Consider the following 27,803-nt stretch of genomic DNA (forward strand, 5'->3'; position numbering starts at 1 on the left):
TCCATACTTCGCAGCCTTTTTGCATCAAAAGCTTTACTCACTTATAGCTTATTTAGTATACACTTGTCTAATTTTAAGAGCACTGACTCCAGAAAAACACTGTTTGGTATGTAGAAGGCACAACTGCTGCAGTACATTCATATTTTGATGTAAAAGCTCTAAAGATTGCTCTCAGAGCTCTCTAGATCATTAACACCTTTGGTCTTTTTCTTCGTTGTATTCATCACATCAGCACTTGTAGTCTTTAGACAACATTTCACCCTCATGTGGCTTGACTCTTTTACAAGCCTTATCCTATAACATAAAACCTACGCCTGGTCGTCTACTTCAGAGCAATCCGGAGGACTGTCGGTTCTTTTGTCCGGTTTATGTGCTGCACTCTATTCCTTGGAGTCCCCTTCCTTTTCATGTACGTCTTCAAGGCTTTTTGAGTTCCTCCTCCTACAGAGTAATCCTTTCTTAGCAGGTTTTACCAAACCCAGGAACACGGCACTAAGTCCCATGCCGACTGCACAGGAGTAGAAGGCTGATCCGTAGTTCTGAGTCATATCCACCAGCACACCTGGGGCAGAATTAAAAGGGAGCATTAAAGGGACAGTGTGTAGGATTTGGCAGCATCTAGTGGTGTGGTTGCAGATTGCAACCAACTGAGTACCCCTCCGTTCACTACTCCCCTTTTTGAGATTGCGGTAAGGTGGGCCGCTGAGTGTAAAACCTTGGTAACACTGTTCGCCTCGCTCAGAGGCCATCCATACCATAATAACACTACTTTAGGAGCAACGGAAGTCAGACGGCAGCTGGCGGTACCACGGTTTTGCACTCTGCGGCGTTACCGCAGTTTCACAAGCGTGTCAGGGAACTACGGTGGCCTTCAGGTAACGAAAAAACGCGAAAGGCTCTAGAGCCATTGTTTGGTTTGTCCGTTCTGTGCTACTGTAGAAACATGACAGAGCAACATGGCGGACTCCGTAAAGAAGACCCGCTCCCTATTTAGATATGAAGGACTCATTCTAAGCTAACGAAAACACAAGATTCTTAGTTTCAGGTGATTATGCACTAATAAAAACATAGTTATGAATACTATATTACATTTTTCTCAATAGATCATCTGAAATATTACACACTGTTCCTCTTAGAATATAAAAGCTGTAGTAAAGTGAAACAATAAACCTGTATTTAGAATCAACTCATCACTGCGAGATAACTCTTACCTCCAAGTGGGGGTCCAGCCAGCCCAGCGAAGCTTTGGATGAACACATAGACCCCAGCAGCTGAAGACATCCTCTCTATGCCCACCACATCATCCTCAGCCAGTATGGTGATGTGGGTGCACGCTATGGTTCCCATAAAGAACCCATATAAAGCGCAGCACAGAGCCAGGCCGTAGAACTCCCAAACCAAAGTAAATCCAACCAGATCCGTGGTTATTGCAATCACACATGCCAGAAGCACAAGCAGCTTTTTCCTCCTGAACTTCTCCCGCGTCAGGATCCACCCGATGGAGAATCGGCCAAAGATTTCAGCCACAGCCATGATGGAGAGCATGTAGGTGGCGCGGTCCCGCTCCACGCCTCGACTCACGCTCAGCTCGATGATGTAGAGCGGAGGGGCGAAGAAGCCCAGCGTGGCGAACAGTCCGAACAGAGAGTAGAAAATGAAGCTGCACTCTCTGAGGATGGAGAAGTCTAGAACTTTGGAAAACTTTACCGATGGCTTTTCATCTTTCATCACTTGTTTCTCTGCATCTTCGCTCTTTTTCTCCTCTATTTCAAACTCTCCAATCTCTGCCACACCGTTTTCCACAGATTCCCTCACATCTTCGTGCAGTAAAATCTCCTCTTCTTGGCTGCTGTCACCTGCGTCATTTAGAGACTGGACACCAGAGTCTACAGTGCTCGCAGAGAGCTTATTGTCCAGACTGTGGGAGGTATTTTGTGCATGTGAGGTATTGTTTAGTATAGAGTCCTCTACGTTCTCTGGTGTATCGAGAGCTTCCAGTACCTTTGGAGACAATCTGTTAGTCTCACGGGTCGCTCTGGGTTTGATAATGATCGTCCGAAGCAGAACACCACAGATGATGATGGTGCTTTGCAAAGCTCCTATCACTGCCATGGTGCGTCGCCAGCCAATACGGTCCCTCAAAGCAGAAAAGGCTGAGGGGCAAGAGGAGGAATTTAGTGAATGTTCATCAATACAACTGCATAATAAGAATGGGGTGTTCAAGATCGGACTTGTATATAGACTGCTATGGAAATGACCTTCGTGCTGTCAGTGATTCATTTAGCTGTGCTTCTCTACATTTAAAGGATAAGTCTAGTAATGTTCAATGAAAAGACTAAAAACAACGTGTTGGTCTGTATCTCAATACTTGTATGTGGCTCTTAGCCCAAGCCCAGTGGTTCCCACTATAAGCGTGAATCTTTAAAAACGGGTAAAAATGTATAATTTGATTTTAAAAATAAGCTAAATAATTTCCTAGTTTGTCTTCTCCAGCTGTATTCATCATCAGTGGAAGCTCTTGCACTCACCTGGTGCAAGCGCAAACATGGACAGGGACTCTCCAGTGGAAGCCACAGCTGTGACCATAGACCGTCGACGGGTGAAGTACTGAGAGAGGATGGTCACAGTGGGCAGGAAGGTCAGACAGTAGCCCAGACCTGCACAGTGGTAAAGATGCATGTCTTTAAACTGTAATTCAGTTTAACAAGCTGCTAAAAGAAACCAGTCCAAAGAATAAGAGCATTGTGTGATGTTCAAACAGGGAGACAAATGAGGAAAAAAGCAATTCAATACCTGCAACTAATCCGTAGGTCAGGTATATTTGATTGATGGAAGTGGTAAAGCTGGTTGCAATGGTACCGCAGGCAATAAGGAATCCTCCAATCATAACAACGAGTTGGAACCCAAACCGGTTAGTCATCACAGAGGAGAGAGGACCTGATGTGAACACAATGTTTACTGTAGACTGTGGTACAGTAATTCTCACGGCTTCATGGTAATTTCAATCCATAGTCTGTACATTACTTGGTTTTGTACTCACCATTGAAGGTCATGACAAACACACAGATGGAAACAATCCAGGAGACCCGACTGTTGGTCTCTCCAAACTCCTCCATCAGGTCCTGGAGGAAGATGCCAAAGATCTTGATGATACCATAGGTGAAAACCTCCACAAAGAAGAAGGCCACAGCCACCAACCATCCCCAGCCTCCATCAGGGGCTTCTGGGTACACATTGGGCCCCAAGAAACGGGGCCCCTTGACACCACACAGTGCCATACCCTGTAAAGAGAAATAACAGTTTTAGTGAGTTGCATTGTGGGTCAGCATTTGAAAATAAAAAATAAAAAATAGGGCAGTCAAAAAGAAACGCTATATTAACGCATTTGTTTTAATGTCAGTAATTTCTTTAACGCATTAACACAATTTTTAGGTTGTAGCAGGCTCAGTTTTAAAGCTAGAGTGAAGATACTGGTATATTAAACTACAAAACCTAATCCATCCTAATCCATTGGTACCAAATACTAGCTTGTCACAAAGGAGGCTAAATAACGCTCCAATATTGCGCTAAATTTTGGCGAGGAGAAACTGGCATGGCCATTTTAAAAGGGGTCCCTTGACTTCTGACCTCCAGATATGTGAATGAAAATAGGTTCTATGGGTACCCACGAGCCTCCCCTTTACAGACATGCCCACTTTATCACATGCAGATTGAGGCAAGTCATAGTCAAGTCAGCACACTGACACACTAACAGCTGTTGTTGTCTGTTGGGCTGCAGTTTGGCATGTAATGATTATTTGAGCATATTTTTTATGCTAAATGCAGTACCTGTGAGGGTTTCTGGACAATATTTGTCATTGTTTTGTGCTGTCAATTGATTTCCAGTAATAAATATATACATACATAAAGCAAGCATATTTGCTCACTCCCATGTTGATCAGAGTATTAAATACTTGACAAATCTCCCTTCCCTGTGTGATTAATTTGCGATTAATGATGATTAACTATGGACAAACATGCGATTAATCACGATAAACATTTTAAGCAATTGACACCCCTAAAAAAGCAAATAAATCGGTGAACCTGTTAAAGGTCCCATATTGTAAAAAGTGAGATTTTCATGTCTTTCATATTATAAAGCAGGTTTAAGTGCTATATAAATACTGGTAAACTATCAAAACACTCAATATACGGAGAAATACACACAGCCCGTGTTCAGAAATTGTGCGTTTGAAACAAGCCGTTAGGATTTCTGTCCATTTGTGATGTCACAAATATACAATATTTAGACCATTACATGGTTTTAAACATAAAACATTCTAAATGTGTCCCAGTTTATTTCCTGGATGCAGTGTATTTAAAATAACATCAGCTGACAGGATGTAAACATGGACCCAAACTGTTGCATAGCAACACAATTCCGTTGAAATGCACTAAAACGGAGCGTTTCATGCAGAAGGTGCATACAGGTATATTCAGACTGAGAGAGTGAGGAAAATAAAATGTTTTTTTAACATTATACCATGTAAATATATTCTTGTAGAAACACAAAATACAAGTATGAACCTGAAAATGAGCACGATATCGGACCTTTAAATCAAGTAGTGTGCTTGTTGGGACACTGAGAGGGGAGGTCAATAACGCGTGAACGCGCTCGTACTGCACGCGGATTAGCGTAGCTGCGTCACAACACTGGGGACTCGTAGTGAGTAGCTAATCAAATTTAATAGTTGTGTTTACTTATGAAAAACAACAAACATATTTTATACAGACACATGGGGACATTTAAAGCCTTAAATATGCGACAGTTTTTGAGAGTTCAGCCGCGTTACCGACACGTTTAGGTAGAAGAAAGTGTCGAGAAGTGAGCGTTACTCACTCTGCGCCTAAAGGTGTTGAGCTGCTCCTCTTTTCATCACAGAGAGGTGAGCTTGTGTTAAACCTGCTTCTAGTCTTCTGTTACAGAAATGAGCTGCTGTCTGAACAGGGTAGGGTAGTCAATACGATGCTGACATGTTCTTATCCCCCCTCTTATTTCCCTCTTTCTATAGCAGCTTATATTGGTTCTGTACATCTGTTATCAGGCTACTGTTTAAAGTACAAATACAGTCTTTGCACAAGCCTGGGCCTAATCAATGATTTATGCAAAAGCACATTGGGTAAGATCAATAATACGGTTTTGGAAATTACAACCCATTAAAATGTGCTTTGGCCATGGTTCTGGGTAAAGCATTATGGGCAAGGTCTAAAATTACGTTTTTTTCCTCACGTGCCACTGTGGCAGGTCACTGAACATTTCTACTAGCCACACATTTTTTTTGTCTGCAACTTCTGAAATCTATGTAGAAAACTGTCATAGTATAAAGAACACACCGCCATATGCATAACATCTGAGTATTTTCTTTGTTTTTTTTACTTTATTTATGCAATCAGAATAGTAGGATTTGCTTTTATCACAGAGGACGATTATCTTTGCAAATAAAATAAAGTATTGACTGAGTTAATCTTTGCTTTTAAACTATTAATTCAATTGTGTCAACAAAGAGGAACAATGGTCACAAGTTTAAACTACGCAACAGATATAGCAAGCCGTTTTAACCTTTGATAGCTAGACTGGGACACAATGACATTCTTCCTATCCACTTTCAGATATCCACGTCATTCTTCCTAGGAAAAATTACATCACTTTAGCCATTCACGTGTATTGGGCTTTCTATGTCAGATATCCACAGTTGCATTTTTAATATTCAGAATGAATTCTTTCTCGGAAAAACTCCCATATCAGATATCTACAATCCAGTGGTTACTTGTCATAATTTTCATTTCAGATATTTAAATATGAAAAACCATTCCAGATATCCATAATGTAATTTTGAATATCCAAAATACATTTTGACTAGTAAATATGTCATAACGGATATCCACAATTGGCATTGTGTCTAGTAAAAATGCAATTTCAGATATCTACAATTAGAATTATGACTATAAACAATGCAATTACAGATATCTACAAATGTATTGTGGATATCTGTTATCTGGATATCCAAAAAGATAATAATAGGCCACAATGACTCAGATACGTCTAGTAACAATTAGATTGCAGATATCTGAAATGTAAATTTTTCCTTATAAGAATTCTATTGCAGATATCCAGAAAGTTCATATCAAAAATACAACTGTGGATATCTGACATTGAAAGTCCAATACACATGTGACATAATTTTTCATAGGAAGAATGACGTTGTGGATATCTGGAATGTTTTTTGACTAGGAAGAATTAAATTACAGATATCTGCAATATATATATATCGAGTTGCTATTTAATGTCAAAACGGCCACTTGTACTTTTTAAGGATATAAAGATATCTTAAATTTAGTTTTGACTAGTACAAAGTTGTAGATATATTGAAATACAATTTCTACAAGTAAGAATGCTATTGTGGATATCTTTAATTACCATTCTGACTAGTGAGAATACCATTTTGACTATAGGAGAAATGCTATTATGGATATCTAAAATGTAATTACAGATAGGGATGTGGTTCGATTGCCATACAACAGGGATATTATGGACATTACAGTTTAAATAGTATATTAGCTTGTTTTTATTTTCTAATCTTTAATGTTTTTATAACTGTTTCAATTATGTCTTAATGTTCTTTTGCACTTTGTCGCAATGTTCTTGAATGTTTATGTAAAGCACTTTGAATTGCCCTGTTGCTGAAATGTGCTATACAAATAAAGAAAAACAAAAAAAAAACTTTTAAAAGTAGTTCCAGACCAAATATCATCCAAGTATTATTAATCCCATTAGCCTATATAGATATCCATTTCCTAAAGCTAAATAGCAGGTAAAAAACAACTAAACCCACCTCCATATACACCTTATTTTTAAAATGATTATTATTATTATTATTATTATTATTATTATTATTATTAATAATACATTATTTAACACATACAAGTAACGTTTGGTTTGACTGTGTTGCCTTGCCCTGTTCAACAAATTGCAAAATAAATAATCTTTTTTAAACAGGACAATTTATTATTATTATTATTATTATTATTATTATTATTATTACTATTATTAAAACATTATTTAACACATACAAGTAACGTTTTGTTTGACTGTGTTGCCTTGCCCTGTTCAACAAATTGTAAAATAAATAATTGGTTTTAAACAGGTCAATTTATTATTATTATTATTATTATTATTTTTTAATGAAGAGTGGTGGGAGGGGGTCGCAGCCATATGTCCTTAATAAGTACTTCTATGTCGCCTGTTTGAGCCATGTATTTAATTCAAGACGTGCTGAATCTATACCGTTTTTTTTTACTAAGTCAAACCTACTCGTAACTAATGACATAACCTGTGTTGAAGTAGTCGGTCTCACCTGTGTGTGAGTGTAGGTAATTTCTCCGTCCGTCGCGTGACTACTCCTGCTGTAATCCCACTCGTGTCGCGCGCAGCCTGCAGTGAACCGTGTACATTCACACGTGCGTAAATCACAGACTGTATGGCGCGCACACACATAGGCACACGTGGGGGATGCACACATAACATGCACTCAAACACACTTTACAAATATGCTCTGTGTGACACAAGCTTGCATTCATGAGAACACGCCCTCCCTAACTGACTGGAGAGGTAGAAAAGGGTTAAAGAGTTCTGGTTACAGCTACAGCGTGTTCTCCTCCAGCTGTTGAGGAAAGGTCTGAGTTCATGGCTGGTGTGTGCGTGTGTGTGCGTGTGTGTGTGTGTGTGCGTGTGCGTGTGAGAGAGACACTATTATTCAAGTTTCAAGATGTTTACTGTCACACCGGTTATACGGGTACAATCGTGTGAAATGCTTTTTGCTGGGAAGCTCCATGAAAAATAATAAGTTACATTACAATTATAAAAGGAAATACTTTGTACAAGGCATACTAAGAACATATACATCCCATACGTCCCTATGTTTACATACCCACAAGGTTATAGCGAGAAAATGGGTTAAGGCAGGGTAGCGGGGCAGTTAAGCACAACAACCGTGCATTTTGTGATAAAAGCAACACATTTGGCATTTTATTTAATCCATGTGTTGTCATGTGTTGTAATGAAACTATGTGTTGTAGGGGAAATAGTTGTATTTCTCTTAATCCCTGGTTACAGACTGGTTTCTTGTTTACATGACATTTACAGAAATGTTTCTAAATGATTTTAAGTGTGCTCACTTTATTCTGTCTGGGATTACTTCATGGAAAGTAGCCCAGTGTGTTTTTTATTTTCATCTATATAATACAGGAACATTTCACAGTTCACTCATTGCATATTACCCGTTTCAGTCAAAACTAAACCAAAGTTGATAGGACCATGCACCACCCATATAGTCTCATCTGTGGCAAGCTATTTCAGTTAACAGAGATGTGAGAGATCCAAGAATAAGATGATATCATTGTTTTTTTTTTTATTTACTGTATATGGTACAAATAGTAGGAGAAGGGAATAATGTAGTTGTTCAGCTACAGAACAGTTTCACATTTTGTGAACTGATTTGGTGACAGTTTCCGCTCCCTCACTAATTGTCATACATACATTTATCATGCAACTTTAATTTAATTTTGTTGACTTTTGCATTATAACCTGCATGAGTTGCTTATTGTTTAACAGTGCTTGCCATCTAAGGTTTAAATGAAACATGTAACCCATTGCAGATTCTAACCAAAAATGGCAGAGGGTTTCACCCCGTTTCTCCTGTCTGGGATGCTGATGTGTGGTCTGCTGCTCCACACGGTGTCCCAACATGGAGCTAGTGGTGATAAGCCCAGTAAGAAGCCCAATTTCATCATCATACTGGCAGATGATATAGGCTGGGGTGACCTAGATGCTAACCAGCCTGGAGAGAAGGCAAACAACAACACGCCTTACCTCAATCTGATGGCTGAGCAAGGACAAAGGTAGATAACTTATCTGTTAGGTAGCACTAAATTCCCGGTCATATTATCAAAGTCTGGTGTAAATCCTATATCCTAACCTCTTCCATATCATAGTCTCCTGGGCTTGTACTGAACAGGAAAGGTTATATATGGTCTCCTGAGTATGAATGAATGTCAACAAGGTGAAATGTCCTTTTCTTTTTCCAGATTGACAGACTTCCATTCTCCTGCTTCAACCTGCTCTCCATCCCGCGCTGCCATCCTGACGGGCCGCTACGGCCTGAGAAACGGGGTGACTCATAACTTTGCTGTGGGCTCTGTGGCCGGTCTGCCTCTGTCTGAGGTCACCTTGCCACAGCTCCTACAGAAGGCGGGATACTACACCGCCATGATCGGGAAATGGCACCTCGGCCACAATGGACCATACGGCCCAACTAACAGAGGTGAGTGGGAGCTTGACATCTATACCCCAAAACCCCCGGGAACCCAACTACACACAACAGGCGTGGATGAGGTGGGAATTTCACAGAGGTGTGAATTTTGGTTGAACTCAACCCTCATCTTTTCAGCCTAAAACATAAAGTTTGCTCTCAAAAAACACCAGACCTCTCTTAAATTGAGTGTCAATACAGATTAGTTTTGGGTATGAACATTTCATTGCCTACAGGAATGGTCAAATCAAAATTTAAAAGCAAATAAACCCTATTGCCATCAACTATGTTTTGCTTCCCTCGCCTCTCTTGTATCCTTTGGTAAACATACAGTACAAAAAAAACATACAGGTGAGATTAAAGTTATCTGAAACCTCAGTAAACCCTAGGAGGAGAGTCACCCGCCACAGCCACAAGCTATAATAGGATAATTCATAGAAAAGCAAGATATAAGAAAGAACAGAGGTTATGACAAAGACAAAATATAAAACTACTCAACAGGTGATGCACACTTTAGCATCTTTAAGCCATTGGAGCACCCTTTCGATTGACCAAGCTCTCCTCCCTCCAATATGTTGCACTTGGCCTCGTTTTCAGACAATTTCCGGTTCATATAGAGACATCAGAGACACAGAAGTATTTTATTGTAAGATAATTGAACCAGGCCGAACATAAACACCAAAATGAATGGTGTTTTCACATTTGTGAGAGTATTTTACCTGTAAATATACCTTAAGATTATTTTGTCAAACTACTATTTCCAAGGTCAAAAAGGAGCTTTCACACTCAATTTCTCACGTATATTAATACAACACTCTATGTTATTGGTTGAGAACTATTTCTTCTTGGTAACAATGTGTAAATGTGTAAGTGTGTGTTTGTATATGAGTGCATTCGTTATGGCACAATCCAAACATAATGTAGCTTTGTCTGCAGGGCAGATGTTCTTATGGCAACAACAAGTAATTACAGCTGTTTGTCTAAATATCTGCACCATGTGTGTTGTCTCTCGGGCAGGTTTTGACTACTACCTGGGTATTCCTTACAGTAATGACATGGGCTGTACTGACATACCTGGATTTAATTTGCCACAGTGCCCTCCCTGTGACTCATCTGGACCTCAAGTGATCAGGTGAGGCTGATACTTTAACAAATACGTCACCATATAGAGGCCATAATGAAAGTTGTTCTACTGACAATTGTTGTTCTATCAGATGTTTAAATGCCACCCAACCTGCTTAGCGAGACCTAGAGCTGTACATATGGTAAATACTGTAGTGCTTTCTTTCTGATCAGGCGACACCCTGCCTCCCTACACCACCCTATACCAAAACCTGTAACCACTTGACAGCCTCAAACATAAACACACGCATACCATTTACCATGTCATTATGCTCCATTGTTCACATGGTCTAGATTGAAGAGGAGTGTGCATGGTGGCTGTTATTCCAAAGTGGGCCTTCCTCTGATTGAAAACAGCAGTATTGTGGAGCAGCCGCTTGATCTGTGGTCGCTAACGGAGCAATACAAATCCACTGCAACCAGGATTATACGTAATGCAAGGTACAATACAGCTGCACACATACACAATACAATAAAAGATTTATATTAGGCTGCTGATTATGGAACAAATCGCTTATACAACACATTTGAATTTGACATAACCCTCTGTATTACAATTCATTCTCTTCTCTTAATCACATTTCCTCCACTCTGGAGTAACAGGAATAAGTCAGAGGTCCAGAAGACACACATATGCATATAATGATATTATAAATTACAAGGTTACACTGATTCAGTTTCTTCATATGATATTAAAAAACAGCATGCTTGATGTAGTTGTTAATCATAATAACAAGAACCGTGTGACCTGTAAACCAGAGTTTCCTGTAGGGGAGACCGGGGACAAGTGTGACAAAGTTTGGTTTTGATGTCATTACTCAAAATCCTCTGGAACTATTTGGATACAATTTTCATGTAGGTAACTTGTATTTGTGTTCTACTTGTTAACAGTCATCAAATGTTTTTACAAGCAATGTTAGATTCACAATATTGATTTGAAACACAATGAGTCAAATGTTACATCTGCCCCCACATGCAGGGGCGATTGTAACAACACGCATAATACCTTCATATAAACACCAAGGACCACAATAAACTACCAAGAATATAGATATAGTTAAAACTATTTAATATCCATACAACAATTGATTACTTTCATACCTCCAACAAAGTCTTGACAGAAAAACTTTGATAAAGAAGAGACATCAGTGTGTCCTTTGGCAGGCAGAGAGGGCTCATCACAGACCACGTGCATAATGAGTTTCATGGTTCTATCTCGTTTGTGATTGGTGCAATTTGAGATGTTACAATTGCCCCCGGTCTCCCCTATTAAATGTTGACAGGCTGCTGTTGTGCAAATATGCTGTGAATGAAGGGGGTCGTGATCTCCCCTTTTATTGAACCTAATTATGCCACCTGTGTGTTTGAGCCAAACAGGTGCTCCTTCCAAAGACAATAAGCTTCTACTTTTGTGTCAGTATGTCGTCCACTGACTCAGCAGCCGGTCTGTCAAGTGTGTATGAGGGTGAAACGAACATTTTAACGTGGTTGCGAAGATACTGAAGAAATGAAACTTGTCAATAAGGAAATGAAACAGCCACCCAAAAACACTGCAGTAAATGTTGTTGTCTCCCATGTCATGCGAGACATTGCTAACCCGATCATGATAGGAGCAAAACAACTTCATTTTGGAGGTTATAATACAAGTAAAGGTCAAGGTCATGGTTTATTACTGCTTGGAGTCTTGTTTTTGTCAGTGTGCAGCTGTTATCAGTGGACAGATCTGAGCTATGTGAGATAATCACCTGAGGGCACACTGTGGTTCACTTGGGAGGAACATGAGGAGGGAAGATCAGGTAAATCAGCAGCGGTCGCTAACATTTGTAACCACCTGGAGTTCGTCGCCTTCCATAGGCATACACATCACCACCACAGGATGGAAAATGAGTCCGCAAAGCAGAGCATCTCTATCTCTATGCTTTGACCACCAATCTGTCTGTCTTCCAGTTCCTGTTTATGTTAATGAAGTAATATGTCACCCAAGTGCAATGTTATAGCTCCTTTATGTGTTTTTTATGTGTCTATTTATATTTGTTAATACGAAAAAGATAACATAAGGCCAGTAAAGCATGAAGCTTGGGAAAATGGAACATGAGGAGGACAGTAAACACTGGTATTTGCAGCTGTATGGCAGCATGCCTTCATGCTATAGTACAGGGTCATGTGAACTAGCGCGGCAGTTATCAGTCATGTGCTGTCAAGACCCGATATTGTACAGGCTCTTCAAGTCTTCAGCCGTTTAAAGTGACTAATGCTGTGTTCCAGATATGTCAGGAATTTAGAAACTGCATTTCTACAAATAAGATGAAACGGCAAACCTGATTTTAAAAAAGGAAACATGCTTTAGTGTGCACATTCATGCACTTTGAATGCCACACAGAATATTTTCCAACATGATTACACCCACAAAATATACTTTGAAAAAGTAGTTAAACCTTAAAATTCAAAATGTTATGTTAGAGGTGCCAGTATTGTGTGCTGATATGTGAGATATACTATTATATACTATTATTATTATTATATACAGTAGCTATTGCATTATGTTTAACAAATCACTGAAGTTGTCTGACACGGTGTCACTTTATTAATTGTCTCTGCAGGGAACAAGGACAGCCCTATCTCCTCTACATAGCGTTGGCTCACATGCACGTTCCCCTTGCTCCTCCGCTCCCCCCGGACGCCTCTGCCACCGCCACAGATGACGACCAAGTGTACGCTGCCAGCCTGCGAGAGATGGACAGCCTGGTGGGGGCGGTAAAGAGCGCCTCTGATGACACAGACAAAGACAATACTCTCATCTGGTTCACCGGTTAGTCAGCTGGATGGATTATGTCTACTAACTACCAGTGTTATTCTGGAAAAAGCTTGATCACTTTTGTATGTGTGTGCGTTGTGTTTAGGTGACAACGGTCCATGGGAACAGAAGTGCCAGTACGCAGGAAGTGTAGGACCTTTCATGGGAAAGTGGCAGACCAGCAGAGGTAATTGGAAACTGCTTCCATGCATGCCTAATGAGGGGGATTGATGCATTTTATTGCTAAAGTCATCTTCTGCCTGTGTGTCAGGCGGAGGCTCAGCTAAGCGGACCACCTGGGAGGGAGGTCACAGGGTGCCGACAGTGGCTTATTGGCCCGGGAGGATCCCTGCAAACACCACCAGCTCTGCCCTACTCAGGTATTTCCATATTACTAATAAGAGACTACTTTAAATCCCTCAAATACTAGATCAATATGATAGATCCAATCCTGTTTTACCAAGGCATAGTCCTAGTTAATTTGGGAGGGAGATACATTCAGAGACATTTTTAGCCATGCTAGCGGGGTGGTAATGTCAGTCGGTTGGTTGGTCGATAATTTTTTTGGCAATTATCTTTACAGCCGTTGGATAGATTGCCATGATATTTGGTAAACAATCTCCACGGTGCCCAGAGGATGAATCCTAAAGGCTTTGGTGATTCTGTGACTTTTCATCTAGCGCCACCAGCAGGTCAAAGATTTCAAATTTAAGATTGAACACATGATGCAAAACAGTCCCCTTTCTACCCTCTTGCAGTGGTATGGACATCTTCCCAACCCTTTTGTCCCTGGCAGAGGTAACTCCCCCCTCAGACCGGCGTTACGACGGCATCGACGCCACAAATATCCTCCTGCATGGTGAACAGACTGGTCATGAGGTACTAACTAGTTTTTGTTGTCAATCTTACTTTGGTTTATACAAATAATTCCCCCTGTTCTGTCAGTGGGAGCCGTGCATTCTTGGGGTCTTCTTGCAGCTCTTCTCCTCTTTCTTGTAGTTTCTGTTCCACCCTAACAGTGGTGCTGCTGGGAAGTTTGGTGACCTGCAGACAGTTCGAACAGAGAAGCACAAAGCTTTCTACATCACAGGTAAAGGTCACATACGACCTGTCATATGTGTCCACAGTGCAAAGAAACAGTCACACTACATTACGCTCAGTGTTCATTAATGTACGTCTGCAGTGCTGCTTGTTATGTTCTGCCACCATGGTGGAGGGTATGCACGACATTGTGTCAACATGCTGGTAGTGGTACCAGTCTAGTGGCCTGTCTGTATTCTCAGAGCATGACTCAAAAGGATGTTTTAGCAGCTTCATTCTCATAGTGCATCATGCTGCATCTTTTGTCTGTTTCCATAAACCACACTTAACCTAGGCATGTTTTTGAGTTGCATTTTATTTTGTCAAGAAAAATGTTTAGGCAAGGCAAAAAAGGGTAATATGAAATACACATATCCTTGTTTCTTTGCAGGTGCAGCTGAGGCGTGCGGTGGTGCAACAGGGAGGCAGCAGCTCCATGACCCGCCGCTGATATTTGATCTGGAACGCGACGAGGCCGAGGACACACCCCTGCAGGTCGAGACTCCCGAGTACCGGGCGGCGGCGGAGAGGATCGCCCGCGGGAGGGAGAAGCTGTTATGGGACATTGCCACCGACAACTCAGTGTCCACAGCAGACTACAGCACAGACGCATCAGCGGCGCCCTGCTGTGACCCCAGACAGGCTGTTTGCCGCTGCCACACGCTGGGCTGAAAAGAAGCACACAGACGTACTCAAACAGACGTGGAGGCAGATAACTCCTTTAGACGTGCTCAGCTGTTTTGTTTGTAGAAGGTGTTTTTTGTCCTGACGCAGCAGGAGACGAGCAAACAAGCAGAGACAGCTGTACTTTGACCAGTTGGTATTGTGAGGTCAATAATTTGGGACAGATATGATCCTTCAGACAGTAAAAACAAAGCTACAATGCAGTGTAATACGTTATACAATGCTTTTTAATGTCCAAATCTTAGCGTTATTATTATTTTATTATATATTTGATGAGATTTTATACAATATTCAAGCATTAGCAACATAAATGATGCTATTTAAAAAAACAAAATCATAAGTACACCATGCAGAGGTTGAATCACTTCTCAGCTTTAATGAGTTTCTGGTGTCCAGTATTGAACAGCTCAATGCAGCGTACTGGTGTCCTAACAGCGCCACCTTTTGGCAAATCAAATGGTATTACCATGTTACTTATTACAACAGTGCTATATATAAATGTTATATATACACATTTTATACACACAGTAAAAATCCTCAATATATATTTACGCACGGTAAGTCTATGCGTCGATGTGTAATACTTAAAACATTTTGCAAAAAAGAATATTTAATACATCAAAGTAAAAATGACTTAACATACTGTATTCAGCATCATGTAGTAAATAAAAAGGTCGTCAGGATATCACTGAAATTCAAGGACGTGTAACTTTTTGTCGCGTACAGCTTCAAGCTCTTCACAGTTAGCTGTTGACTGCTTTTCCTCCTCCACATATTATTATCAGGTTACATTTGTGACTCCGCAGGTGTTTAGTCTCATCTATCGCTACCATAATTAGTACGACAGCTGCATCTGCAAGTCATATAATACTTACCGCATGTATCGTGATTTAAATAGTGTATCACACTTACGACATCTTTTTCCTTCTTTAGTGAACTCCTGCTCCTGTTTACTGAGATGTGATGACGCATTTAATGCCCATTGATAAGCTCCCAGATTCCCGATTAACAAAAATGCCCTTATGATAGATTTTCAGACGCAAATTTCTAAGATTTTTTAAACAAGACATGAGTTTTTTATAATATATTTATATTATTGTCTGATAGCAATCAGCTTGTTTAGAAGCTGCTAAAAATGACCTTTCAGGTGACCTCTCTTAAGAGCATTTTTGTGAATCCGAGCCCTGGTTACTCTACATTCGGCTGCAGGCCAAGCCCGCCTGTTGTATATTCAGTCTGCTCACTAATCTGATTGCTACCATGATAATATTGTGCAACAATAACATCACTGTGTTGTCAGGGTTTCATTATTTTATAAAAAGTTTTAACACTGTTGTTAATGGCGTAATATGGGAGTTAACAGTGTTTTTTTTGTTTTTTTTATCTTTACTCCTTAAAAAAAGTGAGAGGGACGCAGAATACAGAAACACCAGGAAGTAACGTTCTGGCGAGATTTGACCCGAAGCCAGCAGGGGTGCATGTGGAAGGGTGGGTGGGGGATCCACGATGTCTCAACACAGGAATATTTTGTCCACCTTCCCTGCTTGAAACAGTCTGATTGTTATGTTTCATGAGAGGGAGGTTTGGTCAGTTATTCTGGTTGCCGAACGGAGGGAACTCGTTCTCGTCGTCCAGACAGACGGGGCCCTCGGCGAACTCGTGCTCCGGGATGACCTCGCCTTTCTGGGCTCCACCTTCCTCAGAGTAACCTGGGAAGAGAAGGGAGGAGGAGAAGGTTTTTGTAGCCCCTAATCTGTCGTTTTTTTGTTGTTGTTTTTTTACATATGTTTTCGAAAGGATGTACTGTTGTGTACTGCTGTCAGAGCTTAGATGGCATCTCAGACGACTACTACTTCCAACCCCCTACATTTATAATCCAAACTCATTAGACAATTTGGTTAATGCTATTACTTTCAGACATATAACAGTTATATTGTAAAACACTAAAAGTACTCGAAGCACTGCTTTTTTCCTGCATTGACGCTTATTTATCTGCCAGATATGAGCCATTTGAGTTTTTGATGAAACCATTTCTCAGATAATAACTAATTTTAAGGAAATATTTCTTTGTCAAAAATTACTTAAATGGATAGTTCGGGTGTTTTGAAGTGGGGTTATATGAGGTACTTCTCCATAGTCAGTGTATTAACTAGAGTAAATGACGGTCTGCACACCCCCAGTTTGGAGAAACAGACAGAAGTTACTGCACAGAAGCAAAGCAATGTACTGCTGTGGACGGGGCCGGCAGCAAAACATATTTTAGCCACCTAAAAGAAAGGCCCACATAAAAAAAAGAAATATCACTTTAAGTGTACGCTATATTTAGAATATATTCACTGTTTTATCTTGCCGTCAGACAGCCCTTTCTAACAGGAAACTGAACTGAAAGTGAAACTTATCTATGCTCTCTTCAAAGCCACCAGATTCCGTTGACAAAAACAGTATAGATAGATAGGTAGATCAGTTCCCCGTCAAAAAAAGGCTGTCTTAGGGAAAAATAAAGCAGTGAAAATATTCTAAATATAGCGTACACTTAAACTGATATTGATTACTTTCAGGTGTATAGGTGGCTAAATTACGTTTTGCTGCCAGCCCCGTCCACAGCAGTACATTGTTTTGCTCCCGTGCAGTAACTCCTGTCTGTTTCTCCAAACTGTCATCTAAACTTCAAACTTAAAATTAAAAACTTTATTAGATTCATCATATCATCATCACAGGCCCATACATAAAATTTGACCTCTGCAATTAACCCATCGTTAGGAGCAGTGGACTGCAGTAAAGCGACTTGGGGTTCAGTGTATCGCTCAAGGACACTTCGACATGCAGACAGTAGGAACCGGGGATCGAGCCGCCAACCTTGCAGTAATAGGGAGGTAATATACTGACGGATGGATGAGTACCTCATACAACACCAATTCAGAACACCCGAAATATCACTTTAGGAGTACTTTTGTTTTGGATTTTAATTTGAAATATTCCCGATATTATTTGCATATGAATCTTTTATCTTTAAACAAAACAGCTCCATGTTTAAAACAGGTTTCAGGACGTCGCATAACAACAGTGGAATCCACAGTTAAAACCTCACACATATAGTATAAGAGCTAGAATGATATAGTGCACAGTAGGTTTTAAGGAGTAACTGTCAAGTATCCAGTTAAGAAAGGTTTTCATCAGTTTCTGATTAGGAATACTGTACCCATGAGAGTGGTGGAGGATGGCGGGGTTGAAGGGAGAGCCACAGTGGCAGCGTATGATTGGCTGGCTGGTTGGGGAGAGACGTCCTCTGGATTCTCCTCTTCCTTCTGGTCCACCTGCTCCTCGCTGGAGTCAAACAACCTGCACCAACAGAGCAGACAAAAACTTATCGTAACACCCAACTCAAGTTATGGAATATTGTTTACATTTAGACATTTATGCACGATGCAGCCCACTAAGACATACACACCTGTGTTTTTGGACCAGGACGCACTCGCCTCCATCCTGTGGATCCACGTTATAAATGTAGAGACACCCGTCTGAGGACGCCACCAGCAGGCGAGGGAGCTTCTGAATCCTGACAAACAAAACACACACAGAAGATGTGAATACACGTAAATACACCTCTTAAGAAAACATCCCTCTGGTTTTGCTCTTCTGCCTTACGTAGCCAGGGCGCAGATGTTCTTAAGGCCAAACATGTTGAGTCGCACCGTGGCGAAGGCTCTGTCCTGATGCATCATGTCGGACACCTGGGCGGGCAAGTAGGTGCTGGCTGCCGTGAACATTTTGCCCATGTACGCCGACCATGTAGGAGACTCCTCGTCTTGACTGGTAGGAAACAACACGGGTCATAGTTTAAAGGTGCAAAGATGAAGCGTATTAAAGAGGACATATTGTGCTTTTTCCCTTTCCTTTAGTGTGTTATATAGTTTTTTTGTTCATGTAAAAGTTTGGCAAAGTTACAAAGTCCACGCCAAAGGGAGTTACTCTCCGCCACAGAAACACTGCTCCTGAACTGCCTGAAACACCTTACTTGAAATCCCGCCTTTTCTTCCGTAACGTGGTGATGTCACCAGGTAACATATTTGCATAATACCTGCCTAGCGGCTAGTTTGGAACGCCCTCAAACAAAGCTAGTTAGAGTGGAGCTGGAGCGGAGTTCGAAGAGTTTGGTTCAGTTGACCAATCACAACAGAATGGGCGTTTCAGACAAGATTATAATAGTTTTGAATTTTCAATACGTTACGTTTCAGAGGGCCAGGTATGTCTCAGAAGTATTTAGCTACATGTACATACAAAATACATGGTTGGAGTACTCTGTAGGAATGACCATAATATTTAATGTTTAATCTTCGCGCTACTTTAGTGTCCGATGTGAAGCAATGGTGGCATAGCACCGTCTCCTGGAATATCACGTCCATTCGATTTCTTTGGTTCAACGTCACGAGAGTTGACGGAAATTCATGCTGTTCCCTTTTTTCAGTAGTGATAAGCCTTTTCAGTAGCTAAAAAAAACCTGAAATTTAATGACATTCGTTTTTATTTTATTTTCATTTAGTTTTTATTTAGTTTCAGTTTGCTAAACATATTTTTCACAGCTTGTTTATGTTTTAGTTTTAGATAACTATATTAACCCTGGTTTCAGACAGAGGGTGAAAAGAGGTGCTGCAGCACAGCCGGTATGAGAAAAATAAAACGTTTATTGAACATTAAAGCATGTAAACATGTTCTAGTAGAAATATACTACAAAATATACTACAAAATACGAGTATGCACCTGAGAATGAGCATAATAGGTCCACTTTAACATTAATAAATCATTACTGGAGACATTCAGATTTCTTTCTGTAAAACTGAATTACTTTACATCAGATATACAGCAGAGGGTGCTGGTCATTCCATGTCCACTGTCCTTCTCTGAACCATGCAAGGTTCAGAAAAGGACAATGGACATGGGAAGCAGCAAAGAACTCTGCAAATAACAGGGTTTATTTTGATCTGGATGAAAGTACCAGCAATACTACATCAGCTTTATCAGCACATTGTGTTAGTCAAGTAAGTAATCAGCTGATCTACAGAAAACAAATCAGTAGAAACAAACTGACTGTGTGTATATGTGATTGTGAGTGTGTTTACCTCGGGCTGTGTTGCTCCAGTTTAAAGATATGGACTGTCTCAGTGTTGCTGGAGGCGCACAGGAACTGGGCGTCCGCGCTGAAGGACAATGAACTGATGCTAACATATCTGACACACACAGACAGAAAAGGACAGAACAGTTATGATTCAATATACATTTTTATTTGCATTACTCAAACACATACACATGATTTGTTTATAAGCCAAATTTAAGACCACTACAGTGTCCCTGAGTCTAATGTTTCCACCATTCAGCTCCTCACATTTCTGTAGTCTTAATCACTGATACTCGGACATTGACACTGGAAGTGCATCCACAACCATTGGCTACTGAGCAGCAGGAGTTGTCTTACTCACCTAAACACTAACTGTTGAGTAACAGGGACGCTCATTTAAACTGCTGACCTTCCTGTCACGAGCCCTTTGTTTAATCTCCATGAATCATCTCATCCAGCTTGCTAATACTTTCAGATTGAACTACATGACAACATGAGTGCTAACCTTTTCATCCCTCGGCGGAATTCAAACAGCCTCTGTCCCTCGGGGACGCTGAAGACTCTGATAACGGTGCCCTGTAGAGGAGGAAGTGGTCAGAGTGGACAGAGCGCTGATGGGCGATAAAACAGAGTATACGGGATGAAAAAAGGGAATCCTCACCTTCTCTGAAGCGCTGGCCAGTTTGGTGCCGGAGGCGTTGAAGGTGAGGGCCGCCAGGGGACTGTCGTGAGCTTGGATCAACGTCAGAGTGCTCTAAAGGGGACATCGGCATCAACACTGAGCCGCTTGTCCACTTATTTGTTTTTCCTTTGTTGCTATTTTAGAGTTTAAGGTATTGCCTCACCAGGTTGTTGGCATCGTAGACGGTGATCTCTCCGATGGTGGCGCTGCCAGGGTATGCCAGGTAGGAATTGCTGTGGTTGACGGAGAGAGCGCAAAGACCTACAAGAGAGAACAGAGGATGGTTTAGGCAGTTTCCTGTCTTCTTTTTCCTTCCTTGTGATTCTTTTCCCACCTTTAATCTTCTTCTATTCTATGGACCAATATTTGCCAGTTGCTTTACAACGGAGCTACATATGTATTATCTGTCTGGGTCTATTATTTGTCTAGTATAGTCCTGAACACTCCCAAATATAACACAAACACAACATTGAGTGCATGGTTTGAGTACTTTATTTTGAGTATTAATAATACAAGACTACATTGGTACTGTGCACCCTGGCAAGTAGCTTTAAAGGTGACATATCATGCTCATTTTCAGGTTCATACTAGTATTTGGGGTTTCTACTAGAACATGTTTGCATGCTTTAATGCTCAAAAAACACATTATTTTTCTCATACAGTCTGTCTGAATATACCTGTATTCACCCTCTGTCTGAAACGCTCCGTTTTAGTGCCTGTCTCTTTAAGGCCCCCTCCTGAAAAAGTCCAGTTTGCTCTGATTGGCTTGCGAGAAAAATATGGCGCACCTTTGCAAAGGTAGTCCTCAAACTGTGGGTGATATATTTTAATGAGCCTGTATGTGACACAGGAAGAGGAGCCAAATCCGAATGGCTTGTTGAATCACATGTTTTCTGATCTCGGCAGCACATAAAAAAATGGTTGATATGCTTTCCCGATACTCAAATGTATATGCACACGCACTGAAAAAGTTAGTTTTTCAGGATATGTCCCCTTTAAAGCAACGATATGTACATTCTAAAAGAGGAAATAACACATTCAAATGGGAAGTTGAGCTCATAAGCAATAAAATGCACCCTTGCCATACAAACTGTGATTTTGCTTCTACAGCCTTACTGTATTTGGTCTGGTATGACCAGTAGCTTCTGGTGGCTAACGTTAGCGAACTAGTTCTACGACTGACATTACTGAGTCAGTTTGCTGGCTTTGTGACTCCTCTCTGTCGTGCTACTGTTAAACTATGTGTGGTAGCGTTTACCATTATCCTGTGAATGTCACTTGTGACCATAGTGGCCTCTTTAAAGTGAAGTAATTAACAAGATTTTGGTCAGAGTCTCTAGGAATCAATAGGGCTGGGACGATATGCTTATCTCCCGATTTGATACGATAACAATACTTGGGTGCCGATTCAATATGTGTTGATATTTTTAAGCATTGCGATTCGAGTAGTGTGAATCAATATTACGATATATTGCGTTTTTTGTTCACTTTTTAACAGTAGACCATGGGAAAAAGTTGAATCATACACTTCTAGGGACTTTTACTTTGGAAAATCTCTAAATTGATACAGTAAAAAATTGGATTTTCAGCATATACAGTATGTAATCAGAGATGTCCTGAAGTCATTGTCAGGAATTATGGAGCAATGTTTTTTAATAGCACCACAATCATTCAGAAATGTAGCTTTTTCAAGGTACAAATATGGGACTTTTACTTTGGAAAATCTCTAAATTGTTACAGTAAAAAGGTTTGATTTTCAGAATGTATGTAGTCAAAGATGTCCTGATATCAAATATATCAGGAATTATTAGTAATTTTTTTTCCAGTAACCAAAAAATCTAAGAATAAAGACATTTCCCTCACAAAGTAGTGGTATTTTCTGTCTTTATAAGGGAAATACAACACGTTTTCAATGTGCACACTTTTTGATATGGTCTATAAATAGGTAAATGTCTTTATAACAGCTTGAGCGTACCTGTGGGGTTGGTGGGTGTGTTCAGCAGGGTTTTGAGTAGTTTCATGTCTTTGATATTGTGGATGTAGACCGACTCCTCCAGGCACACCACCAGCCGCTGTGGAAACGGTGACAGACGGAGAAATCATGAATAAAAAAATAATATATACGATAGCACAGACCCGAAGCAACAACTCTGATGATTGCAGGTGCAGAAAGATCCACTTCCTGTTCTTACCTGTCTGTTGAGCCTGACGGAGAGGATGTTGTTGGAGTAGCTGTAGTTACAAATCTCTGTCCCTTTCTTGAAGTGGTAGACGTTCATTCGCCGTGGCATGGACAGACTGACCACCACCACCAGGCTGCTGGAGAACAGTCGCTCCACTATGTACACGTCTTGACACTCTACTGGGAGAGGGACGGGAGAAAGACCTTGGATTGCGTACTTTTACTCAGAAAGCAATGAAAGCTCACATTACCAGTGCACTGGTGGAGGCAAATACAATATGTTCTTATTCCTGTACAATTTCCTGCACTTTGATCACAAACGACAATGGCTTTTACTGTTATCACGCTCAGCTACCCAATGTTTGTTACACATTAACTGACACTGTCAGTCCCCAGACAAAGACTTCCTCAAACTGACTCTGAACTTTCTCTTTCGTTGTTGCTATTGAGGATTAGAAAACTGAGTGTTCTTGTGTTTACGTTCCGTCTGCAGATGAGCAAACATGTCTGAGCTGCTGTATGACCATGGTGAACCTCACAAAAGCTCAAATAATACCGTAACTCTGCAGTAATGTCACCTTAGGGAGGGGATGCATGCTGCCGTGTCACAGTGTTCATATACTGCATATGCACGACTGGATTTGTAGGTGTGGCGGTGCAGGGGGAGCTGTCATGCCACATTATATACTTCCGGTTGTGTTAACTCTTTAAGTCTGCTGCAGAGAGTTAAAGCATAGTGTCCATCTTACCTCCCTCATGGATGCAGTCCAGTTTGTCTGCAGCGGTGACGGAGAAGAGCCGGTAGCCAGTCTTGGTGCCCACAGACAGAGAACTACAAACAAAAACACAAACACAAGACCACTTTACCAGCGACATCCACTGTTGTTATAGGATGAAAAATACAATAATAACACTATAATTACAGTTTTCAATTACAGTGGTTTAAAAATGATCCTGAAACTTTTCCACACGAAGTCTGACGTGTTATATTCGCTGTCACACAAAGATAACACACACACACACATAATAACATTCAACATTTTGATACACATAGTCTACCATTGTTGCAGTAAAATAATCCCAGAAAACCTTGTTTTTTTTATTTATTTGGTATTACTAGAACAGATTAGTGAATGGATTTGGTTAAAAGGAATAGCTTGCTATTGAAAAGAATAGGATTATCCATGTACACATACATGTACAATCACTTGAAAATGGGGTAAAATCTATGTTATGGATGCCACTGGCTCTAGGACTGTTGCTTCCCATCATAGTGTTTTTCCTTGATATGTGGGCTATAAACATTTTGTAGGTGGAGTTATACAAGTATTATATAATAGTATTATTTTCATTATTATTATTGTCATGATTATATTTATTATTACTGTTTTTATCTATTATTATTTTTGTGTGTATTTTTATATTATATATATAATATGTAATCATGTTTGTATTCAGTATTTATTCACTTTTCTTTTATTATTATGTATGTATTTATTTATTTTCTTATTTTAGGAGAGTGCTCTTCTTGTGTCTTTTAACATGCTGTTTGTTTATATGTTTAAACGTAAAAGAAGCGTGGCAATAAAAATGATGCTTCACAATAAAACACATCTGAAACAACAGTGTGATCATCATATACTTGCATCATATACTACTGATAACTGAACCATGCTGTAGTAGTAGTAACATGAGGCCAATGTATGTCCATAACTGACAGGAGGAGGTCACCAGGTCAGATCCAGGTTTTACCTCCTCCAAGGATGGTAGCCATGATTTCTCCCGGACTATCTTATCTTGTTTAGACAGCACAGCCGACTTCTATTGAAATCTCCCCCCAAGGAAGCTTGCCTTATCTTATCATGGCTGAAGTTTTGAAAAGAACATGAGGACAAAGAGATAAAAAGGCCAGGTGTGGCCACCTGGTTAGTTTTACAATCAGAACCACAGGAGATGTTTATGTAAGGGGGACACCTGTATAATCTGCTGGATTTGTCTGTTATAGTTAATAATCCCTAAACATGGTGCAGTAGACAGGTATGGGTGGTCAAAATTACACAGTCGCAAGACCCTCTGAATGTAAAGCTGTTTTCAATAATATTGCTATAACCTCAGAAAATACCACAGTTGTTATAACAGTTACATGTTAATTATTAGCATGTAACACTTACTTTACACTATACATCCTATATACCACTTTATAGACTGCACATATGCACATACTACATTTATTTATTGCACATACTACATGTATGTATTGACGGACTGTACACACTATGTTCACCCATTCACTCTGTATCTTTTATATCTCTAATATTGTTTTTATAATTTTTGTATACCTTTACCTCTCCTGTGTTTCACTCTGTTTGCTGTTGTTGCTGTTTTGACACCTGAATTTCCCTCCGGAGATTAATAAAGGTTCATCTTATCTTATCTTATCTTATTTTGTGAATCAAGGAGGAGGTGAAGCTGGAAACCTGCATGAAACTCTATAGAACAGGCCTGTTTTCAATCAATGTGTGTTATTACACAACAGCCAGAAGTTTGGTTTGACTAGTTTAATATGCAACCGGCCTTGAAGATTAACACAGTGGCCTAGTTCACTTTCAGCTGCTAGTAGGGACTAATCTACAAGTTTTCATGAGGCATATACAGGAGCTTGTAGTTTCATTATGGACGCACACAACTGCCTGATTGTTAGCACTATACTGTTTTACTCTTGTGTGTTATATTCTATTTTAGCTTCTATCCTAGCTTATAAATAAAGCTGCCTTGCCTTGCCTTGCACCTCTACCTGTGTGTATATTTATGTGGATTGTATTTAACTCATAGGCTTTAAAATTGTAGTTTTATCTGGACAGTCTGTAAAGAAATATATAATTTAATGATAGTGTTATGAATGGGATTTTTTGCACAAGTTAATATAATTTGTGAAATAAAGTTACTGATCTTTTAATCTTATGTGTTATACTGTATTTTAGCTTTGATCCTAGCTTTTATTTTTAGCTTGTTTTTATTTTCTAATCTTTAATGTTTTTTATAACTGTTTTAATTATGTGTCTTAATGTTCTTTTGCACTTTGTCAAAATGTTCTTGAATGTTTTAAAGCACTTTGAATTGCCCTGTTGCTGAAATGTGCTATACAAATAAAGCTGCCTTGCCTTGCCTTGCTTTGCCTTATATGTTGAATTAAATAAAAAATATTGTTTAAAACAAAAAAAGAAAAAAAGAAATGTGTGTTATTACACTGTTGTTGTGTTTTTTTTTTGTTCTTCTTCTTTGAGGTATTTATTTGTTTTGTCTTATCTTTTTTTTTTCTTTGTTTTCTTTGTTAGATATGTGAAATACATGACATGTCATGTCTCTCTTTCTTTGATTACTGTGGACATTCTGACTAAACATTTCATTGTATAATTTAATTATTAATATTGTAAGTCTGTCTGTATATGTATATATGTTTATATGTAAAATTAATACAAAATATTGTTTAAAAAAAAGAAATGTGTGTTATTACACTGTTGTTGTGTTTTTTTTTTGTTCTTCTTCTTTGAGGTATTTATTTGTTTTGTCTTATCTTTTTTTTTGTATTTGTTTTCTTTGTTAGATATGTGAAATACATGACATGTCATGTCTCTCTTTCTTTGATTACTGTGGAAATTCTGACTAAACATTTCATTGTATAATTCAATTATTAATATTGTTATGCTGTCTGTATGTGTATATATGTTTATATGTTTATATGTACGATTACTAAAAAAATATTGTTTAAAAAAGAAAGAAATGTGTGTTATTACACTGTTGTGTTTTTTTTTTGTTCTTCTTCTTTGAGGTATTTATTTGTTTTGTCTTATCTTTTTTTTTTTTTTTTTTTTCTTTGTTAGATATGGGAAATACATGAAATGTCATGTCTCTCTTTCTTTGATTACTGTGGAAATTCTGACTAAACATTTCATTGTATAATTTAATTATTAATATTGTTAGTCTGTCTGTATGTGTATATATGTTTATATGTAAAATTCAATAAAAAATATTGTTTAAAAAAAAAAAAAAGTGTTATTACACAACAGCCAGAAGTTTTGGTTTGACTAGTTTAATGTGCAACCGGCCTTGAAGATTAACACAGTGGCCTACTTCATTTTCAGCTGCTAGTGAGACTAATCTAGAAGTTTTAATGAGGCATATACAGGAGCTTGTAGTTTCATTATGCACCCACACAACTGCCTGATTGTTGGCATTATACTGCTATAGCCTTATAAGAGTGTCAGAAAATAAAGTATGTAAAATGAGACTGTAAATAATGATGCAACAGTCAGGTGCAGAAGAGGAGATTGAGTTCATGCTGGGCCCAGCCTGCAGGTCGCTTACTTACGTGGTGTCCTGGTTGAAGGAGGCACAGATGAAGGCTCGGTTCGCATCGAGGCCGTCCGGTGAATCCTGGTTCTCCTGAGACTCCATCGGAGCCGTCAGGTCCGCTGGGCCGAGGTCGGAGGCCTTGGGGCTCGGGTCTAACCCGCCGGAACCCGCTTCCCTCCTCTGCCCCCTCCGATCCGACTCCAAGCGCCACGCTCGCACTCTTCAGAGAGAGGAATGTCTCTGGCTCAGATGGCACACATCAACAACACACATACCAAAGGGAACTATATAATCAAAATCTGAAGAAAAGATACACGATAACACCTCCTTAATGAGCCGCTTCACTTCCCTCAGTCGACTCTATGTTGTTATTATGTTATTAACTTCCAATGTTCACACAGCAAAACAAAAAACAGCTGATGGGTGGATGCGTCACGCTCAGGTGC

General features: G+C 39.7%; 3 protein-coding genes across 7 annotated transcripts; 1 reads left to right on the top strand and 2 right to left on the bottom strand.

Moving 5' to 3' along the window:
• Window positions 1-313: 313 nt before the first annotated feature.
• Window positions 314-7,527, bottom strand: LOC141759110 (monocarboxylate transporter 7-like). Its single transcript, XM_074621099.1, has 6 exons — window positions 7,395-7,527; window positions 3,041-3,281; window positions 2,794-2,937; window positions 2,529-2,657; window positions 1,212-2,153; window positions 314-562 (listed from the first exon to the last, which is right to left on the bottom strand). Exons 2-6 carry the CDS (start codon window positions 3,276-3,278, stop codon window positions 381-383), a joined length of 1,635 nt encoding a protein of 544 aa, XP_074477200.1. The 5' UTR covers window positions 3,279-3,281; window positions 7,395-7,527; the 3' UTR covers window positions 314-380.
• Window positions 4,633-15,726, top strand: arsg (arylsulfatase G). Of its 2 annotated transcripts, none has more exons than XM_074621101.1 (11): window positions 4,633-4,705; window positions 8,695-8,937; window positions 9,124-9,359; window positions 10,365-10,479; window positions 10,764-10,910; window positions 13,070-13,278; window positions 13,370-13,450; window positions 13,535-13,643; window positions 14,022-14,142; window positions 14,263-14,353; window positions 14,735-15,726. In XM_074621101.1, exons 2-11 carry the CDS (start codon window positions 8,708-8,710, stop codon window positions 15,013-15,015), a joined length of 1,620 nt encoding a protein of 539 aa, XP_074477202.1. In that variant the 5' UTR covers window positions 4,633-4,705; window positions 8,695-8,707; the 3' UTR covers window positions 15,016-15,726. The 2 variants fall into 2 exon arrangements, with proteins under 2 accessions (XP_074477202.1, XP_074477201.1); XM_074621100.1 differs by having other exon boundaries at window positions 4,665-4,925.
• On the bottom strand, window positions 15,386-27,803 carry LOC141759113 (WD repeat domain phosphoinositide-interacting protein 1-like). Of its 4 annotated transcripts, none has more exons than XM_074621107.1 (12): window positions 27,374-27,803; window positions 23,754-23,836; window positions 23,015-23,181; window positions 22,798-22,894; window positions 20,986-21,083; window positions 20,802-20,894; window positions 20,646-20,716; window positions 20,145-20,252; window positions 18,673-18,837; window positions 18,476-18,583; window positions 18,227-18,366; window positions 15,386-16,736 (listed from the first exon to the last, which is right to left on the bottom strand). In XM_074621107.1, exons 1-12 carry the CDS (start codon window positions 27,457-27,459, stop codon window positions 16,615-16,617), a joined length of 1,338 nt encoding a protein of 445 aa, XP_074477208.1. In that variant the 5' UTR covers window positions 27,460-27,803; the 3' UTR covers window positions 15,386-16,614. The 4 variants fall into 4 exon arrangements, with proteins under 4 accessions (XP_074477208.1, XP_074477207.1, XP_074477210.1 ...); XM_074621106.1 differs by having other exon boundaries at window positions 23,015-23,184; XM_074621109.1 differs by having other exon boundaries at window positions 27,370-27,803.

This window comes from Sebastes fasciatus, chromosome 20 (genome assembly GCF_043250625.1).
Source record: "Sebastes fasciatus isolate fSebFas1 chromosome 20, fSebFas1.pri, whole genome shotgun sequence".
Taxonomy (NCBI): Eukaryota; Metazoa; Chordata; class Actinopteri; order Perciformes; family Sebastidae; genus Sebastes; species Sebastes fasciatus.

What these genes read in the sequence shown, in the direction of transcription:
- LOC141759110 (XM_074621099.1), bottom strand. Translation starts at nt 3,278, where the DNA reads ATGGCACTGTGTGGTGTCAAGGGGCCCCGTTTCTTGGGGCCCAATGTG. An exon ending in GTTTGTCATGACCTTCAATG is followed by an intron (nt 2,938 to 3,040) that starts GTGAGTACAAAA and finishes TGTTCACATCAG; the next exon opens with GTCCTCTCTCCTCTGTGATG. An exon ending in GACCTACGGATTAGTTGCAG is followed by an intron (nt 2,658 to 2,793) that starts GTATTGAATTGC and finishes ACCACTGTGCAG; the next exon opens with GTCTGGGCTACTGTCTGACC.
- arsg (XM_074621101.1), top strand. Translation starts at nt 8,708, where the DNA reads ATGGCAGAGGGTTTCACCCCGTTTCTCCTGTCTGGGATGCTGATGTGT. An exon ending in TACTCTCATCTGGTTCACCG is followed by an intron (nt 13,279 to 13,369) that starts GTTAGTCAGCTG and finishes CGTTGTGTTTAG; the next exon opens with GTGACAACGGTCCATGGGAA. An exon ending in CAAAGCTTTCTACATCACAG is followed by an intron (nt 14,354 to 14,734) that starts GTAAAGGTCACA and finishes GTTTCTTTGCAG; the next exon opens with GTGCAGCTGAGGCGTGCGGT.
- LOC141759113 (XM_074621106.1), bottom strand. Translation starts at nt 27,459, where the DNA reads ATGGAGTCTCAGGAGAACCAGGATTCACCGGACGGCCTCGATGCGAAC. An exon ending in TGGCCAGCGCTTCAGAGAAG is followed by an intron (nt 20,717 to 20,801) that starts GTGAGGATTCCC and finishes CCTCCTCTACAG; the next exon opens with GGCACCGTTATCAGAGTCTT. An exon ending in ATCCTCCACCACTCTCATGG is followed by an intron (nt 16,737 to 18,226) that starts GTACAGTATTCC and finishes TTCTCTTCCCAG; the next exon opens with GTTACTCTGAGGAAGGTGGA.